Source organism: Carassius gibelio, chromosome A24, assembly GCF_023724105.1.
Source record: "Carassius gibelio isolate Cgi1373 ecotype wild population from Czech Republic chromosome A24, carGib1.2-hapl.c, whole genome shotgun sequence".
NCBI lineage: Eukaryota > Metazoa > Chordata > Actinopteri > Cypriniformes > Cyprinidae > Carassius > Carassius gibelio.
The window spans coordinates 5,166,202-5,185,329 of record NC_068394.1 but is presented as its reverse complement, the minus strand read 5'-3'; the positions used below and the strand labels follow the sequence as shown (position 1 = coordinate 5,185,329).

The 19,128-nt window shown below is 35.5% G+C and overlaps 1 protein-coding gene across 3 annotated transcripts in view; it reads left to right on the top strand.

Moving 5' to 3' along the window:
• Positions 1–14,636, top strand: part of LOC127945901 (phospholipid phosphatase-related protein type 5-like) — a 45,766-nt gene extending 31,130 nt beyond the window's left edge. For all 3 annotated transcript variants that reach the window (XM_052542015.1, XM_052542013.1, XM_052542014.1), the window contains 3 exons: positions 4,805–4,981; positions 9,356–9,490; positions 13,298–14,636. In XM_052542015.1, the coding sequence (XP_052397975.1) occupies positions 4,805–4,981; positions 9,356–9,490; positions 13,298–13,327 (342 nt within the window). In that variant the 3' untranslated portion in view covers positions 13,328–14,636. The remainder of the gene's footprint in view (positions 1–4,804; positions 4,982–9,355; positions 9,491–13,297) is intronic.
• The last annotated feature ends 4,492 nt before the right edge of the window (positions 14,637–19,128 follow it).

Sequence of the window (19,128 nt, the reverse complement as noted above, 5' to 3'; positions counted from 1 at the left end):
GAATTACAGCGCCACATACTGGTCTGGCATGTATACTACATCCTTATACGGTTTCGTGTGGACGCGGATATTTCTTGAGACGAGGAAAAAAAAGATCGGATTGGGGTAAGCTCCGTCTCCGTGTGGACGGGGTCTAAATTTATGTTACCATTTGTGCTGCATTGATGTATAGTATTTAACTATAATTTTTTCATTCGATTTTGGACATTTTGTTCTCACTTCATTTAAGTAATAAAGAGACTTCCAATTGGTCTTTCACTTATGAGTCTGCAGTCTTCAAAACTCACTAGTTCACCATATAGGGCAAAAAGATAGTTCACTAGCTCACTAGTTTTTGGAAGAAGAAAAAAACCGCAAATACACATTAACACTTCAAGTTTGAAGAATGAGGTGGCAAATGAAGTCAGAATAGTTGGCAGGATATCGTAAGTCAGTCCATTTTCAGAGTTTAATGACTTTGTCAGACTCCCGTGGGAGATGACTTTCCAAAAACTAAGGCAAACTGAGACAGTTTGAAAAAGTATTTGAACAGATAATGTGATATTATCAATCCTGAATCCTGAGAGATGTCACAAATACAATAAAAATGTATTTTAGGCTTTCAGATGATGTTAGTTAAAGCATATCAGAGCCAATGCCCACTCTGCCCGACAGGAAGGACACACAGAATTTGTGGCCTAATGGTTAGAGAGTCGGACTGACAATTGAAAGGTTGTGAGTTTGAGTCTCGGGCCAGCTGGAATTGTAGGTGGGGGGAGTGCATGTACAATTCTCTCTCCACCTTCAATACACGACTTCAACCCCCAACTGCTCCCCGGGCGCCACAGCATAAATGGTTGCCCACTGCTCCGGGTGTGTGCACTTCGGATGGGTTAAATGCAGAGCACAAATTCTGAGTATGGGTCACCACTGAATGTCACGTCACTTTTAAGAATCACTCAGGAAAGAACTTCACTGCTGTGCAACAGTGTGTAAAATTGATATTTTGACATCTTACTCTCTGTAGCTTTGAGGCTTTGCCCTTGACCTGTGAGATGACCTTTTGTCTAATTCTAAAAGACTACATGGTTTTTGACAGAAGCACTAAAGGCAGGTGACTAAGAACTCCTCAATCGCACGTGCAAAATGTAGGATACAGGAAAAGTCGACATGAAACAATACTCACAACCCATTTTATTTTTGTAGTCTGACATACTCCTAAGTGAAACAGATAAAATAGGGATACACTGTTATTAAATTACAGTAGCATTTAAAAGTTTGGGGTTAGTACCATTTTCTTTTTTTCTTTTTTAAGAAATGTATAATTTTATGCAGAAAAGAATGCACTAAATATATCAAAATGGACATTAAAGACTTTTACATTGTTGCAAAAAATTATATTTAAAAAAATGCAGTTTCTTTAGCTTTCTATTTATAAAAGAATCCTGAATTTTTATGTAATTTATATTAAGCAGCATTTCTTGAGCACTATTTCACATATTTACTGTATTTTACTGTAAAGAAATGCAGTCTGGTTGAGCATAAGAAACTTCATTTCAATTTTTGTTTTAATATTACAGACCCCAAAGCTGGCTGATATAAAAATTCTATATAGTTTTGTACAAATATATTGAAAATGAAATACTTAATACTGAAAATCAATCATGTTACATGCTGCAAGTTAATTTAGGCATCACAATATTATAATGTACTCTATTTGATATTAATTTTGAGATTTTCTAAAGATTATATTTAATTAGCATTGTTATTAAATTCTTTGTGTTTTTAAAGATTAGTTAAGAGTTGAAAGTGAGCATTAGATGACGTCAAAGGACTGCTTAAATTAAAAACCTTCATATTTCTGTTTTTAAAACCTCCAGAATGCCTTGCCACATACACATACATTGAAAGTGCATTAACTGTATTTTGTATGAGATTTGAGTCTGCATTAATTTGTCTGATCTTTCTGGTTTATATCCTCCCAAAATACACAGTCATACTGAGATTTGAGGACACCAAAAATGCCTGCTCACCCCAACTCCTGCAGACAGAATAAAATCAGGTCACAATGTGACAATGACCTTTGAATCCAAGAGAGACACTGAAAGAGCGAGACTGCACTGTAGCGTCTCCGACTCGTGCAAGGTAACAATTACTGTCTTTGTGTGGCATTTGCTCAGGAGGGATGGTTGATTATCTACGACCTTCAGTGCTGACATACATGCATACACCAGAATGAGTCGGCAGGACTGTCCCACATTTGTCCACATTTTCTCATTCACTTGCAATGACGTGACTTACAAAGTCACAACACAAATCTCTCTCTGGATGGATAGGCCTGTTTTGGTCACTCCGTCTTTAACTGACTGATCATGAGTGCTGGATAACTGTTCACTTGCGCATGAGCCTCCCTGAGAGCATACACACTCACACACACACAGTGACATGCCTACATGTACAGTACAGACCAAAAGTTTGGACTAGGGGTGTCCATGGTTAACCGGTTAACCGATTAACCGTTAAAAATTGCGTAACCGAGTGAAACATTTTGCTCGGTTAAGTGACATCAATGGCGTGCATTGAATTTAGTTGTAATACATTTTTGCACCACCAGAGACCGCCAGAGCGCTCCCAGACATTTGTAATGTCCACAAGAAGAAGTCATTTTTCTAATATGAAGCGGGCAAAAAAAAGTACAGCGTTGGAGCACTTTAAAATTGAGAGTGACGGGGCAAAATGCAAGTATTGCAATACAGTGCTTAGATATACTTCAAGTACAACCTCGTTGTTGTAATCTCAACAGCCAACACCCGGGCATCATTAGGCCGGTCAGGACTCACTGGATGCGTGGCGATGAGCGAAAGCATCTCAGCTGCGTGGCGTGTCTGTTTTTAATTCGGCTCCCATGTTAAAAGGTTAGAGCTTGCCGACTGCCTGCGTGAGACGCGCGGCTCGACGCGTGCATGCTAGAAATAGAACTGACGCCTTGTTGGAAGCGTTTCCAGGCAAAATATAATAGGAAAATATGTTTATATGTCATTTTGTACACAAATACATATTAATTCATGACATTTTGATATTTGAAAGTCTATAGGTTGACATAAATTCAGATATAAATGTAATAAAAAAAAATAATTATCGATTTTCAAATATTGTACCTGTCAAACATATCATAGTCATAGCCTTAGCGAGGCGGCCGCGGAGCCTGCTTGTTACCTTCGCCTAAACACGGAAAGTTACATAACCATTACTAGAGCCTGTTCCTTTATAACATAGCCAAAGGTGGGTGTATATTTGCTTTATACATTTTAGGCTTATTCTCAAATACAGATTGTGTTAGTGGGCGGGATTATTAGGTAGTTTTAATAGGACAATTTGACCGGAGAATTAAAATTTTGTCGGACATTTCTTTTTTTAATTTTTTTTGGCCAATGTCTGGAAATTACCGGACAACGGAAACCCTGGCGCACACTATGGTTAACCGATTATTAACCGCTAAGGGCCTCGGTTAACGGTTAATGAAAAACTTGAAAACGTGCAGCCCTAGTTTGGACACACCTTCTCATTTAAAGAGTTTTCTTTATTTTCATGACTATCTGTCACACTGAAGGCATCAAGGGCTATTTGACCAAGAAGGAGAGTGATGGGGTGCTGCACCAGATGACCTGGCCTTCACAGTCATGTAAATAAAGAAAACTCTTTGAATGAGAAGGTGTGTCCAAACTTTTGGTCTGTACTGTATATCCATTTCATCCATTAAAGGCATAGTTCAACTAAAAATGAGTTACTCAACCTCAAGTTGTTCCAAGCCATAGTTTCTTTATTCTGTTGAACACAAAAGAAGATATTTTGAAAAATCTTGGTAACCATTGACTTGGCTACCTGTTTGGTTACCAACATTCTTCAAAATGCCTTTTTGAATTCAACAGAAGAAAGAAACATATAGGTTTGGAACAACTTGAGTGAACAACTTTTCAGTGAAGCCATCTCCACATCCTAAAATCTCTGTATTCTCAACCTCCAAACATGCAAATTTGCTAATGGACTCTGTACACTTAAAAATAAATGTTTTCAAGGGGGCCTTCATAGGAATTGCCATAGAAGAGCCTTTTTTGGTTCCCTTTCAGTTTTCAGTTTTTCTTAGTCCAAAGAATGTTTTTTTTTTTTTTTTTTTTTTTTTTTAAACATCTAAAGAGCTTTTTCTACTATAAAGAAACTTTTATGGAGTAGAATGTTCTATGAATGATAGAGGTCATGGAACCATGGAAACCTTAAAGAACCTTAATTTTTAAGTTTTGAAACCATTCTGCTTCCTTGTGTTATTCCCCTCTTTTTCCATCTGATATGTCTGAATACTTGAGGAGGCCTTGTATATTTACAAAGCAGCTTTACAGTAATTCTACATATGACATTATGAATGTTTCAGCAACTCTTTTTTTTTCTTTTTTGAAGTATCAGTAACAGAAGTTAGATTGTAAGTTGGTCAGAGCACATATTTTCTCCTAGTCAAAAATAGATGCTCGCAAACAAGTCAAGTTCACCTGAGGATGTAACCATAACAACAGTATGCTGCTAAAGTGCTTTCTGTCACTGTGTTTATGCTCTTTTTGCCCTATATGGCAACTGGTGTTCGTTTGCATCCATGATTGTGGAGTTCTTGAGTGTCTGTGTGTTGACATAGTTTGGTTTGAGATGTGAAAGGTTTCTGTCATGAGGTTTGTGTGCTCGGATTGCTATGCATTTTGGCGGATATTTACAATTTATTTTAATGACTAGATATCTATCCAACCAGTAAAAAACTTACTTTCTTTCTCTCTGATTTCAGATGTACATCACATTTACAGTGAAAGCCAAAGGAACTCGTCTGGCTAAACCAGTCATGTCTTTGGGCCTGATGTGCCTGGCTTTTCTAACTGGTATTAACAGGGTGGCGGAATATCGTAATCACTGGTCTGACGTCATTGCCGGCTTTATCATCGGTGTGGCCATCGCCACCTTTCTAGTAAGTTTTGTTGTATATTTCTTTTGGGCCATTTGTGCACTAGACTGTATTTTGGGTTCCATGGAAAAGCTGGAAATATCATGGAATATTAATGTTAATGTTTTTGTAGTTTTAGTTAACATTAACAACACTGATAGCTAATAGCTAATATGTCATGAAAATTGGAAAACATTTAATATGATAGAAAAAGCTTTTTATGAATACTTTAAATTAATAAACAAATAGAAAAGCCATAGAAACTCATTGGTAAAAATGTATAAGAATCCTTCTCATGTCTTGTGATGTAACATTGTATTGTAACAAGCAAACTATCAGGGTGAGTAAACGATGACAGATTTAATTTTTTTGGTAAACTAGCACTAGCGACAAATGTGGAGTTAAATGGTCGAAGTCCAGAGCAAATTACATATAACTCATTTAGTAAGGATAACAGGATAAAAAAAGGATTGTGTTGGCTGGTGGGAAGCTAAGTAGAAGAACCGCTCATATAATGACATTCTAGAGGACAGCTAAGCTCATGCCAACATCCAGAACCTCTGCTCCAGGCCTCGTATTCCCTTAAAGCTAATTGTGTTGTGTAGAAGAGCTGCCAAATGCAGGAAGATGGATTTCACCCTCATGCCACCACCCACATCTGGACACATCATGATGCAGGTTTTCTCTCAGGGCACAGGAGATGAGAGCAGAAGATAATGCATTTGTGGAGACACAATGTCTCCTGCTTTGCTGAACTGCATGTATATATTTTGTTTCTGAAGGGACTTTCTGGACTTCAGCTTGTAGAATCAAATTGATGGTTGAATCTATACGCCAAAGTTTAGAAAGAATGCCACATTTTAAGACTAAAAGGTAGCAATGAAAGGAAATCCATGAAATTCAACCTCTCGTGTGGTAAATTCAGCATATAATGATCCAAAACCCAAGCTCTCTCCACCATCCTGAGCATGCAGAAACCTCTGGAAAGACTTGGCACATGCAGCAGAATAACACTGGAATAGGAATTTTATTTTATTTTTTTCATGCTAGCTGCTAATTAGGTTGACTTTCCACAGTGGAATGACTGTGTGGAAAGTTACTACAGTTAGAAAGGTTCGGTAAAAATGTAATGCTTTTTATATTGCCAGGATGTAGAAAAATTGATCAAAATTAACAGTAAAGACATTTATAGTGTTCTAAAATCTCTTTTAAATTGTTTATTTGAACTTTCTATTTATCAAAGAATCCTGAAAACTTGTATAAGTTTCCACAAAAATATTAAGCAGCTCAACTGTTTTCAATATTGATAATAAATCAATATGTTTCTTGATCAGTAAATCAGCTGTTAGAATGATTTCTGAGGAATATTGTGACATTAAAGACTGGAGTAATGATGCTGAAAATTTAGCTTTGCCATCAGAGAAATAAATTACTTCTTTAAATATATTAAATCAGAAAACTTCCCAATGTTACTGTTAATGTGTTTTACTTTGATCAAATAAATGCAGCCTTGGTGAACTTATGTCTTCTTTCAAAAAAATTTTTATTTTCTGCAGACCTTTGAAAGGTAACGTATTTTCTTTCTTTTTTTCTTTTTTTAAGTAACGCCTTTTTCTTTAATATTTGAATCTTATTTTTCAGTAAACATTATTAATATTTACTTAAGTGGAATTGCTTCATAAAATATATTAGACTTGTTTTCAGTGATAAATTAATGTAATCATATTTTTCATTATAAATTATGACAAATTTTAATGCATAAAATGTATTACCATATTTTGGTAATAAAATGTATTACAATTTTTTTACATATTGTAATGTTTGATAATATAGCACTTGTACTGTATTTTTTATAAAATAAATGCATCCTTAGTGAGCATAAGAGACTTAGCAAAAGTATTGCTGATCCCGAACTTTTGAACCATTAGTACACACAAATTTGATGCTTAGATTAAATTCCCTTTTCAGTTTTTGCGAGATGTTTTCTAGTCTTGCTAAACTTAGGGCTACTTTGAGTTTGAGAAATAGTAATAGTGATGTTTGCCTTAGCAAGCACAGCTAATGAGTGAGTCCACTGCGTGTAATTAATGTTTAAGAATTCAGATGTGTTTTCTTTATGACAGCCTCCAGCCCAATGTGCAGATAAGGCCAGATTTAAGGATGAAAGATAATAGTCCCAGTAGAACAGATAAAAAGATTGTTCTGATGTAGGCCTCATTGGGACAGAAATACCCACAGGCGAAGGAGCCACGAAGACTATTTCTTGACCACACAGTCACAAAGGAAAATTTTAAAGAGCTGTGATTTCCTAGTGGCAACGTTTTGGTGTCATTTCAGGTTGAAGATTTAATGACGAAAGACTCTTTGTCGAGTGATTTCCCCCTTGTGATTTCATTAACGATCAGAGAGTGAACTAAATAGTTTAAAAACATTTCATAAATCCTGTCTAACTTCATTACAGTCGCTGTCAAGATAAAGAAAAGTATTCCTGAGTGAACTGTCAGACTTAGCTCTTTTAATGACTATTTGATTGACTTCAACTGTTAATTTGTTTTATCTATCTATCTATCTATCTATCTATCTATCTATCTATCTATCTATCTATCTATCTATCTATATACATATATGTATCTAGCGTTCTGTCATTCTATCTTCTGATCTATCTATCTATTGTGTATTGTTGCCGTTCTATAGCTCCATCATCCATCTATGCAGATTTTTTGAGCAAATGTAACATTGCAGTCATGTATTCTTTTCCATTGTTCATATCGCTAGCTTATCAGCCTCTGGTCTTGAGGGTCAGACAAGTGTTTAGACCTGCTGCCAGGCCATTACGAATCCATTTTGGCGACTAGAATTGTGATTTATAAAAGTATAAGGGTGCCGTTCTGTTGGAGGAAGCGCACAAAAAGCCATGTGATTCGCTGACATGCTCCAGTTATTATAAATTGCATGTCCTAAGCTTTCTCATTGCGTAAGGAGCCGCTCTTTAAGATATCGGGTTCATTTACACCACGATGGGTTAGTGATTTAAACATGCTCTGTTCAGCTGGAGATCCAGAAGCTGCATATATATGACGGATGAATAAAAAACTGCCAACAGAATATGTGACCTACTTTGGCCCCTGGCTGCTGTGTTGGAGCTTTTTATTAATACCTTCAAAAGATTTTGCACAGGAGTCAGAAAAGGTGGACATTCAGCAACATACAAATACACCTTTGGATTGGAGAATTATATACAGCAAGCTTTGCAAACAAAACTCTTTCTATCTGTCTGTCTGTCTCTCTCTATCATTTTATCATTCTGTCTATCCGTCATTCTGTCAGTCTTTCTAATCTAAATGGGAACAGTTCTGCATGGTAGCTGTGTTCTTCTTTATGGGTCGAGGACTCTCACATGGCTGCTAACAAAATTACTGTTATTTCACTCTCCTCTCTTCCTACTGTGACACGCGATTGTCCCTGACTGTGCGCTACACAGTAGCTTTGTATTAAGTCTGTGTGATTTAATATTATCCGCTCCATTGACAGTGCAGCTGTATTGTGTTGACTCTTGTCAAAAAAAAAAGAAAAGAAAATTCTGTCATCATTCACTCACCCTCAGGTTGTTCCAAACCTCTGAGTCTTGTTTCTTCTGTTGAACACTAAAGAAGATATTTTGAAGAATGTTGGTAACCTAACAGTTGCTGGTTGCCACTGACTTCCACAGTTTAGAAAACAAATACTTTGGAAGTCAGTGGCTACCAGTAGTGGTCAATCGATATATCACCAAGGCCGATATAACAGTCAATTTTAAAATATCGGCATTGCCCAATACGTTTTTGTGCTTGGCCAATGTGTTCAAGGTGGGACTTTTATTTTTACTCGACTTCAAATTAACTTTAAACTTGTGATTTCAAATTATGCTGATTTATGCATTTGCGCACGGTCACATTCATGTAACTTTTACTGCGTGCTGAATGTTAAATGAGTGTTGCCTTGGCTTTAGTTATGATAAAATATGATTCCTAATGCACACAAACTTCCAAGAATACTGAGTAGCCTACTCTGTTGGTTAAAGTGTTTACTTTCTTTTTTTTATTTATATATTTTAAAAACTAGAATTATAGAATCAGGGAATTGTCATCTAAAGTATAAGTATGTTTATTTTTCACATTTATTTTTAATATAATTCATTTTCAAATTATTTCAAGTTTCTCAAACATTAATTAAAATAACAAATTATAATTAAAATAAAAAATATGCTTCTATATATCAGCCATCGGCCACCCTGCTCTCTACGGTATCTGCTGTTAAAAAACCAATATTGGTCGGCCAAAAGCTACCAGCATTTGTTTGGATACCAACATTTCAGGAGATTTGTCCCTTTAAATAATGTTAAATTTTTCATGTTTTCAGGTGGTGTGTGTGGTTCATAACTTCAAAGGCAAACAACTACTGAACGAGGATCCCCCAGAGGACCACCTGAGCAGCAATCCGATGGTCAGCTCACCTAGGGTTGAGAGTCCGCTGGAGAAGTACATCGCTTCACAGGTACAGAGCACAGTGGACAAAAACACGCTTGATATCTGTGCAACCATGCTGTCAAATGAACTGTGTGCAGAGTGTTGAACCAGCTCCCAGTGGTCCTAAGTGTGTCAGTTTGTGCGCTCACATCAACAAGATGTGTATTTGTGCGCACCTGTCCCTCAGGTGACAGAACAGAGAATGGATGATGAGTTGTCTTCGTCCCGCTCTCTGAAAGGCCATCTCCTGAGTTTATTTAGCTGGATCACACCTCCAGAACACAAGGCAATAAACGTATGTGAACCTGTGTGAGGAGCGCAGGCTTCCAAAGCTCTGGAGTACAATGACACTCCATTAAAACCCAATCATGTTCATTTCACCTGAACAAGCCAATTACCTGTATCTAATTAAAGCATACCCAGAGCGTTGGCATATCCCTCTCGATGTCCTGTGCAGTTCAGTCTTCATGGTTGCATCTTATCTTCTTCTGAACTTAAAGTGAATGGGCAGATTAGCCAATGACTTTCAGGAAGCTGGATTTTTATAGTTGTTTTTTGACTTAAAACACCATAATATGTTTTCAGATATTTGAAAAACAATGCTACAGTCAGTTATTCTCCTTTGAAAATGTGCGTTCCGGGGGGAATGTCAGTCTCTGTTTTGGTTTGTGAAACCCGCCCACTGACAGTTTACCCAGCTGTATTTTGGGACTCCGGGCCAACTGGCGGAAAACACAGCATATTTAATTTCATTCATCGTCAAGTGCGCTCGTTCCTGTTGGTGTCATCAATCTGGCAACCTGTGTGTACATCAAGTCTGAGGAGAGGCTGGGTAAAACAAAAACAAAAAAAACCCTCTCCAATATTTTGAAATTGCACTCCAATACCTAGTTAAACCCCTCAGTGTCAATCCTTCATACAGCACCTTTAAATATATTTTCCTTTTTTTTTAGGGTGCAATTGATTGACCTTCCAGTAAAGAAAATTATAATTATTGATTATTTTGTATTGTGTATGTGTACTTATTTATAATTGATTATTGTAATATAATGGTTGTGACATTTTGTAAATATTCAACAATTACATTAATATTAATAATCATACTTTTAGTACTTTTTTTTAAGATCCTGTACATCCCCTCATTATTTGCACTTGGCTTACTATTTATTATTTACCTTCATTTTTTTTTATGTATCCCAGTTATATACAGTATATTATGCTACATTATAGTATATACAGTTTTTATTTATATTTTATTTATTTTTTGTTTGAATGTTTCCTGTTTTCACCTAGTTTTAACTTAAACCTGTACTAACTTAAAAATGTAACTTAAATATTTTTTTTTTGTGAATATAGATATTTTTTCCTTGTTAAATATCTAAATATATATATCTAAATATATATAATATTAAAATGTTAATTTTAAATATTTAAAAAAAATATATATGGTTTTAGTTAAATATAACAAAAAATGGTTTTATGATGTATCATAAAATAAATGTAAGATTTTTTTTTTTTTTACCCTTTGCCGATGGGGTAGGTTGAACACCTATAAGCTGAAGGTGTGTTCAGTATGTTGGTGTTGAGTTGGATGACCTGAAAACCATCAGGAATTCTGCACCTCGAACAGAAGTGGAAAATGCACTACTAAGCCCTCAGAGACTTGAAACGTGTGAAAATCCTCCGTTCCTGAGGCGCACCCAGGCAGCCGTTATCCTCCATGGCAGAGAGTCAGACCTTGTGTTCAGCTTTTAATTAAGCCACAGGCCACCACTGAGCCCCGTCAGACTGTAATTAAGCTGCAATTGTGACCCTTTAAACATATTTATTTATGCATTCATTTCACAATCTTGCAAGTAAGTATACGAGAGAATCATTTAATCCCAAATTTCTCTCTGCAGTATATGAGGGATTAAATGTTGCTCTTGTTTGCTTATTCAGCTGCAATCAAACTGTTTGGGAACAATGTTGGTTCACAGATGGTTTGATGAATGGCAACAAATGAAATGTGTAGGATATTGAGGGCTCTTTCCACCAATAAAAATTCTAATCTTCTTTAGTCAAGGGTGCCGACTCAAGATATTTATTTGTGATATCCCTCCATCCTTGTAGATGAATTGTGGAAGCAATAATGTCCCGTGAGCTTTCTGGGACAGAAGACAGACGATTCCACTTTGCTTTCTGCTGAAATATCCCCCAGACAGATTGCTGTCAGAAAGCATAATGCCGTTGAAAGTGGAAAGACAAGGCAAAGAAAATCCACATCTCTGTTTTGTCTCTTCAAATCATAAAGACTGCAGGATCATTGGGAATGTGCCTGGAAGCAAGAAATAATTTGTTTGCCAAAATCTGCCCCATATTCTCTGCTGAGGTCATCAGCGATATGACCTGCGGAGCGCTTTTCTGTGATCATTCTTCATTCTGAATCTCTGATGAACTCACTCCATTTCCGGCTGTATTATTTATGAATTATCTAATGCAGCTTGTAGTTTCACTGCCATGTACTGTTATTAAATCACTTGAAATTCAGCTACACCTCCAGCAGAATCCCGTTCAATGCCCATTTGTATGTATGTATATCTGTGTAAGAAACAAAGCATTGCATTTCATAATAAAGTTTTGACCACCAGTCACACAGCCATCATATCTGATAATATCGATCGATAATGAATCGATCTTTATACACACACACACACATTTCATTGCATTTCTAAAGTGATCATGTGGAGTTCGAAATTCTGGGACTCTGAAATGCTTGTATTTTTAATTATATATATATACAGCATTTTTAATTATATATATATATATATATATATATATATATATATATATATATATATATATATATATATATATATATATATATATATATATATACTATATATATATATATATATATATATATATATATATATATATATATATATATACTATGTATATATATATATATATATATATATATATATATATATATATATATACAATATATATATATATATATATATATATATATATATATATATATATATATATATATATATATATATACAATATATATATAACAATTTGAGTAAAATGTTTAATTAAAAAATTAATTATTTTTTAAACAAGAATGCATAAAAAAACTTTGCATTACAGTGATAAATTACACAAATATACTAAAATAGAAAACGGTTATAATAAAAAAATTTGCTAAAACAAAATGCAGCCTTTGTGAGCAGAAGAGACTTATTTCAAAAACATAAAAAATGGGAGTGTAATTGCAAAAAATTTAACTAACATGTAGGCTATGTTTTTCTTTATATATATATATATATATATATATATATATATATAAAGAAAAACATATACGTATATATATGTACATCTTTTTTTTCCTAGTTAAAATGTATACAGTAAACATCCTTAAAGTTTAACTTAACAAGAAATTGCGTCTCAGAAGATATCAAGACTTGTTTAAGTGAATATATCTAATTTAATAAATGTATTTGAAGTATTAAGAAATCATTAAATATATTTATAATGTTTATTTAGATGCATCAGAATATTAAATAATTTATTCTAGTTTATTTTTCTTACACCATTGGCAAATATCTTGTTCGTGTTGTAAGCATTAATGTTACAATTTCAAGAGGTTAATTAAAAATAAAAAAGGTGTTCTTACTGGAAAAACATTTTGCAGTGATTTTAGGTACAGTGCTAAACAGCTGCTGCTAGCAGTCACACTTGTGTGAAGTGCAAATGTTTTTCTCTTCAAACCCTGTTTTCCAAGCAGATTTAATGTGTTTGATGTGCTTAAGTTTGACAGTTTTTTTCCGTCTCACTCTGTCAACAGAATCACATCACCTTCGCTGAGATCACGTGACCTTGAATCGCCGGTGTGGCAGACACATTGGACATCCACGCTGTTTACCGTCCAGTCCTGATAGTCCCTGCTCAATGCTAGCGCAGTGGTCATATTCTCTATGGTGTCGTTTTGGATCGCTCTGCCCTTGCTTTGTGTGTGTGGAAATATTGGTCCTGTCAACTAATAACTGTTACTTTCACGCAACTTATGACTGAAACTGCACTTTACATTTCCCAGACCGGTTCTGTTGGCTTTCTTGCAGACCGAGCTTTCATCCAGAGCTCAGAATATCTCAGCTGCTCGCATATGTGGAAAGGGTATGTGTTTGTGTTTGCTTTTGAGAGGTTTATGGCTGATGCAAATACCTACCTATGGATTTCAAAATGGACTTAACTTGTAGTTATGGATGTTTTTTATGTCTTCATATATTCCAGAAAATGTTTCTTCCTATATACATTTGTTTCACTTTTAGTGGTTGCACTGAATGAGTGCAAACATATGGAAGCCTCTTTCTGCTTTCTGAGTAAAAAAAAAAAGAAAAATAGGGAATTGTGACACTATTTTCATAATGTAACTTTTTTGCTCAAATTATTGAGAAGTTCCGAAACTTTTCTAATAATTGTGAGTTTATATTTCACTTTATGAGTGACTATCAAAAAAAAAAAAAAATCCTATATTTAATAAAATTTTTCCTATATTTAATAACTGCAGCTTTATTTAGCATAATTGTGTGACAATATGACTTCATTTTAACAAAAAAAAATGTTTTGTCTTAAATTGTGACTTTTCACAGTGTGATTTATTTCTCACATATTGACTATTCTTGACCATTATTTCTTTTATTTTTTACTCTGAGGCAGAACTGGGCTTCCATACATACATAAATACACTGTGTCCACCGAAATAAGGCAGAAAATAAGCTAAAAATATCTGTTGAAAGCTCACATAAAAAAATACCAAAGCTCAGATAAACTCAAGTACTCGCCTACTGTATTGGCAGAAAAAAAGCAGTTCCAGATCCATCGGTTAGATAATTTATGAGCCTGACAGTGAAGCTGTGTTCGAGTTTGAGTTGAAATCACTCAGCTGTGAAAGACAGATCATCTGCTAAGACAATCACCAGCCATCTAACTAGAATAATGAGTCAGTCCATCAGAGGCGTCCATCTAACCAGTGTTCAACATAATGACACCCGCATGGACATTTCGCACTGTTTTAATGGCTAGCATCTTTTGTTGAGGATTGTAATTGTTAATGTTAAAGAGATAATGAGTCCGAAAGACACATCTACTCCTGTGATCATTAAAAAATGAACCGTGATACCTCATGTGTAATATTGTGTAAAATTGTCTCCTGCATAAAGATTCAGTGCTGCGCTAATTTATATTTCAGATCTCCGGCTCTGTGTTTCAGTCATGTAGTGGTGCCATTTAAAGAAATATTGTGGGTTATTTCACATAAATGCTATTTCTTTCGATTCATCATAAAAAGGATTGCATCACAACAATTAAGAAATGTAGCAAGACTAGAAATGATTCTGAAAATTCAGCTTTGCATCATCAAATTATGGTTTCAAATATAATGAAATAGGAAACAGTTATTGTAACAGGTAATAATATTTTTCATCAAATAAATTCAGCCATGGAGGACATGAGAAAGAAAAATATTATAAAATCTTATTGACCTCAAACCTTTGAATGGTAGTGTATGTTATCCACAAGGCCAGATCAGATCTGTTAGCATGATAATATTCTTCAAGGATTTTATTTTATTTTTATTTATTTTTTTGTGGCCTGGAGTAGTGGTCGACCGATATATAGCAAAGGCCGATATATCAGAAAAACTTATCGGCCGATATTTGAAAAAAAAAAAGTTTTTCTGATTGGCCGATGTGACTTTTATTTTGATGGCGCTGAGAGCATCTCAGGTGAGTGTTCACAGCTCCGTTCTCTCTTTTGTTCGCGGTCGTCATTAACAGTTCTGTCTAATATGGATAGGTGTCTAATTCTGTCTAGTGATGGTCGGTTCATGTGAATTGAATGCTATTAACTTTAAACTCATGATTTCAAATTAAGCTGAGCTTAATGCATTTGCCCACTGTTATATTCATGTCATTTACTCTGTGTGCTGTGGGTAAAATTAGTGTTACCCTGGCTTTATTTGAAAAATGATTCCCAGTGCACACAGACTTCCAGAATACTGAGTGCCCTGTTGGTCAAAAAAAAATTTTATTTGTGAAAAATACTTTGTCATTTAAAGTATAAGTATGTTCATTTTACACATTTATTTTTAAATCCATTGTCAAATAATGTAAAATTTCTTAAATATTTTTTTACATGTAAAAAAGATATCGGCTTTATATCAGCTACCAAGATATCGGCATCAGCATCGATTGTCAAAAAACCAGTATCGGTCGACCACTAGCCTTGGAGGCTCTACGAAAATAACCCAGAATATTATTTTAAAGATTTTAGCCTTTTGGTGCTTCATAAAATACATGGTTCCCCTTGTATAGTACAATGTTCTGCTGATGTGACCAATCCTGAAGAGCAATAATGTGATTCTTCATATCTCATGAGAAAATTCCCATTTGGCTTCACCTCAAATGGTATGTATATTTTTTATTAATATATGTAAACATATATAATATATTGGTGTGATATGGTATATTATTGCTTATGCACTAATCACAAAAGTCTGGGATAGTTGCACTTTATAATGCAGAAAGTAAAAAAAAAAAAAAACATGCATAAATATTGTTAAATGAAAGCGATCTGCGCCTGCAGCACTATTACAGTGAAAACCTACATGGTGTGTACAGTGTAAATGCACATGACTATAATTTTTGTCAGAGATTATCGATGTTTATTTTCTTATGTTTGTGCTGTATATGTATGTGTGGCTGGGGGTTTGTGGGTGTACGATGGCATACTGTAAGTACATATTGTACTGTATTTATCATTAATATTCTTTGAATCGTAGCTGTAGTATCACTGGTTTACTGTGTACCAAATAGATGTTTTTTTATTCGTGCTTACAGTATATTTATTTTATGTTCTGTTTTATAGCTTGCACAGACTTCTAGGTTGTTAAGAGATGTTCTTTCAACCTCAAAATCTTTTTTAACATAAGATTCCTATATTTTCTTCTGCCATCCCATCTTGAAAATCACTAGGAAATGGTTTATTTGGAGACTGTAGAAGGATTTCCTACCAAATTTATGTGAATCCATCTCTTTGACTCCTTTCAAGGCTTTGAATTCATGACCTTTTACACTGTAGAGACGATGAAGTTTAAAGTTCGAATAAAAAAAAAATATTATAAAGCCTGTGGTGTTTCCTTTAACAAGCACTTCACTGATGTGTATGTACTATACAGTCTTATATTGAACGCTCTCAGCAGAGAGCCCTGTGGCATCTCTGGCCCCTGACCTCTGGAAAATTGGCTGGTTTGCTCTGGAGAACCTCTAAAATATGAGAGAAAGTGATGTTGTGCAGAACTTGAGGGGATTCGGTGTTCTTTGGGTATCCTGACAGACACTGGATGTCCTGAGGAGCAAAAAAACAGACAAGCAATCAGAAAAGATGGAGCGATTCGACCAGCTCACATTTAAAACACTCACTCAACAGGTTACTTTTAGGAAATTTTATCTAATGTAGGTATAAATCCTGATGGGTAAAAATCAAGTTATGTTGAGTTTTTGAAATGCATCACATTATTTTAAGTAAAATGTTTTATATATTTTTTTATATTTAAATGCTGCATGTAATTTTGCCTTTAACATGGACCTTTTGTTTGTTACATGTTTTTTTAACAGTTTCTAGAATGGAAACTGCCAGGTTTTCACAAAAAAAAAAAAAAAAAACCCGCCCAACTGCTACTCGAAGCTAGCCCAATCACATTTTGATCAGGTCCCCGATAAAAATTGCGTTAAGGGGAATAAAATACAAATTTTTTTGGTGGGGTTCCCTGCTAAAATTAGCCTTTTACGGGCTAAATATCACATTTGGGGTTGCTTCAACCTGCGGCCAGAAAACAAAACAAAAAAAACAGCCCAATTCCGCGGGAAAACCACGAACTTGGCAACACTGAACTGTATGCTTTTTGTGACTCTTCAGCCGAGTAACCAGTTGGGAAAATCTGTCAAGAGATACCTAGGTCACACTTCACCCCAAAACCTTAAAAGGAGCCTTAGAATGTTTTTGTATTGTGACACTTTTAGCACCTTTTACCCCCCAAATTCTCATTACTATCAAACGCATAAAAGTAAACATATAATAAAATGAGCTGTAAATGATGCCAGAATGAAAATTCTCAATAGCACAGGGGTATACATATATATCATGAAATCTAAAATTGTGGCATGTAGATTTTCTCCAAACTAACTTCACTTTTCTATACCAATTATATAAAGTAATTTCCCCTTGGTTATTGGCATATTTGGTTGATTTCAATTTGATCTAATAAATTTTAGATTTAATTCATTTCCACAGTAGATGCATTTAATTTTCATTGTCTATTCATCTAATTCAGTTACACATTACTTCAGCAGTGTTCTAGCATGCACTCAAAAAACCAAAGAAGTCTAAATTACTCGTGTAATACTTTGCTGTGAACAATAGCTACCAGTCCGTGTCCCAGCATTCATCTGGAATCAGACAGAGGCTGATTGTGTAACAAAACATTCATTTCTTTTTACCACAAAACAGGTCGATATCCTTAAAAACAATCAATCCACACTGCAGGTTTCCCAGCGAGAAGCAGCAGCCTTATTGTGTTACGTGTTGTTTTGATTCTCATTCGATTCACATTCTTGTAAAAATTGGCCTTTGTGCTTTAAAGTCGAGAAGTTCAAGTCAGAACATCGATCAACTGATGTCACCGAGAAAGAAGTGGACAGAAAACAAATGCGGGACCTTGAAAGATGAAAAAAAAAATGGAAGAGTCTGGTTTTTAGACAAAAAAGTCTGTCGTTTGAGAACATCAGTCTTACCCCAATTGCATCTGAAAACTCTCTCTGCTGTCCTTGCTGTTTCCTGTCAAGGTTCTGTGTGGCGTCTCGCTGGTCTCCCCCTGGACTGTGTCTCAAGCGTGGCTGTAAAGGGCTACAGAGACATCCATAGTTATTGTGTAGTGTTGTCAGACTGTAGTAGCAATTGTGCAGGTCTTTGTGATTCACCAGTGGTTTGAGCTTCTGTTCCCTATGGCTGCTTGTCCCTCTGTAACCTCTTACTCGCGGCAGTCTCCGGATCACCACTCTGGGTCTGACAGTGGTCGGCAGGCCATTGGCGGGTGATGATGAACCGAGGTGGGCCATCTTAGCCAGGCGCTCATTGCCCCATTCGATTTTCTGTCCAGATGTCTTTTTCCAAAGAGCTTCAGGACTCTTTGTTTCATGGTTTGCCGAGACAAATCCAACACACCTCCAATATGTGGTTTCCTCTGTCATTTGCTCATGAGGAGATTCTGGAATCCACTCTATCATTGGTAGAATCCCACTTGCCTCGACTATATGTACTTGCAGTGAGTTTTCACTGACAGTACTTTGTATCTGGATCATTGAATCATTAGATACACAGTTCGGGTCTGGTGCACTTGGTCTTTCAGTGGTAATGTTCGCGTCTGAGTTGGCAGATTTAGTGGGGACACTACTGATTTGAGATGCATTCCATCTTGAGTTTGCTTCATCTGATGCATCCTTTGTCTTAGATGCACCCGACCTGGGTTGAGCAAATAAATGAGGAGACAAAATGATGTTCCTCTCATCCAAGTAACTGCACTTATGCCTTAACTTCTGTTTGACCTCCTGGTATCGGTAA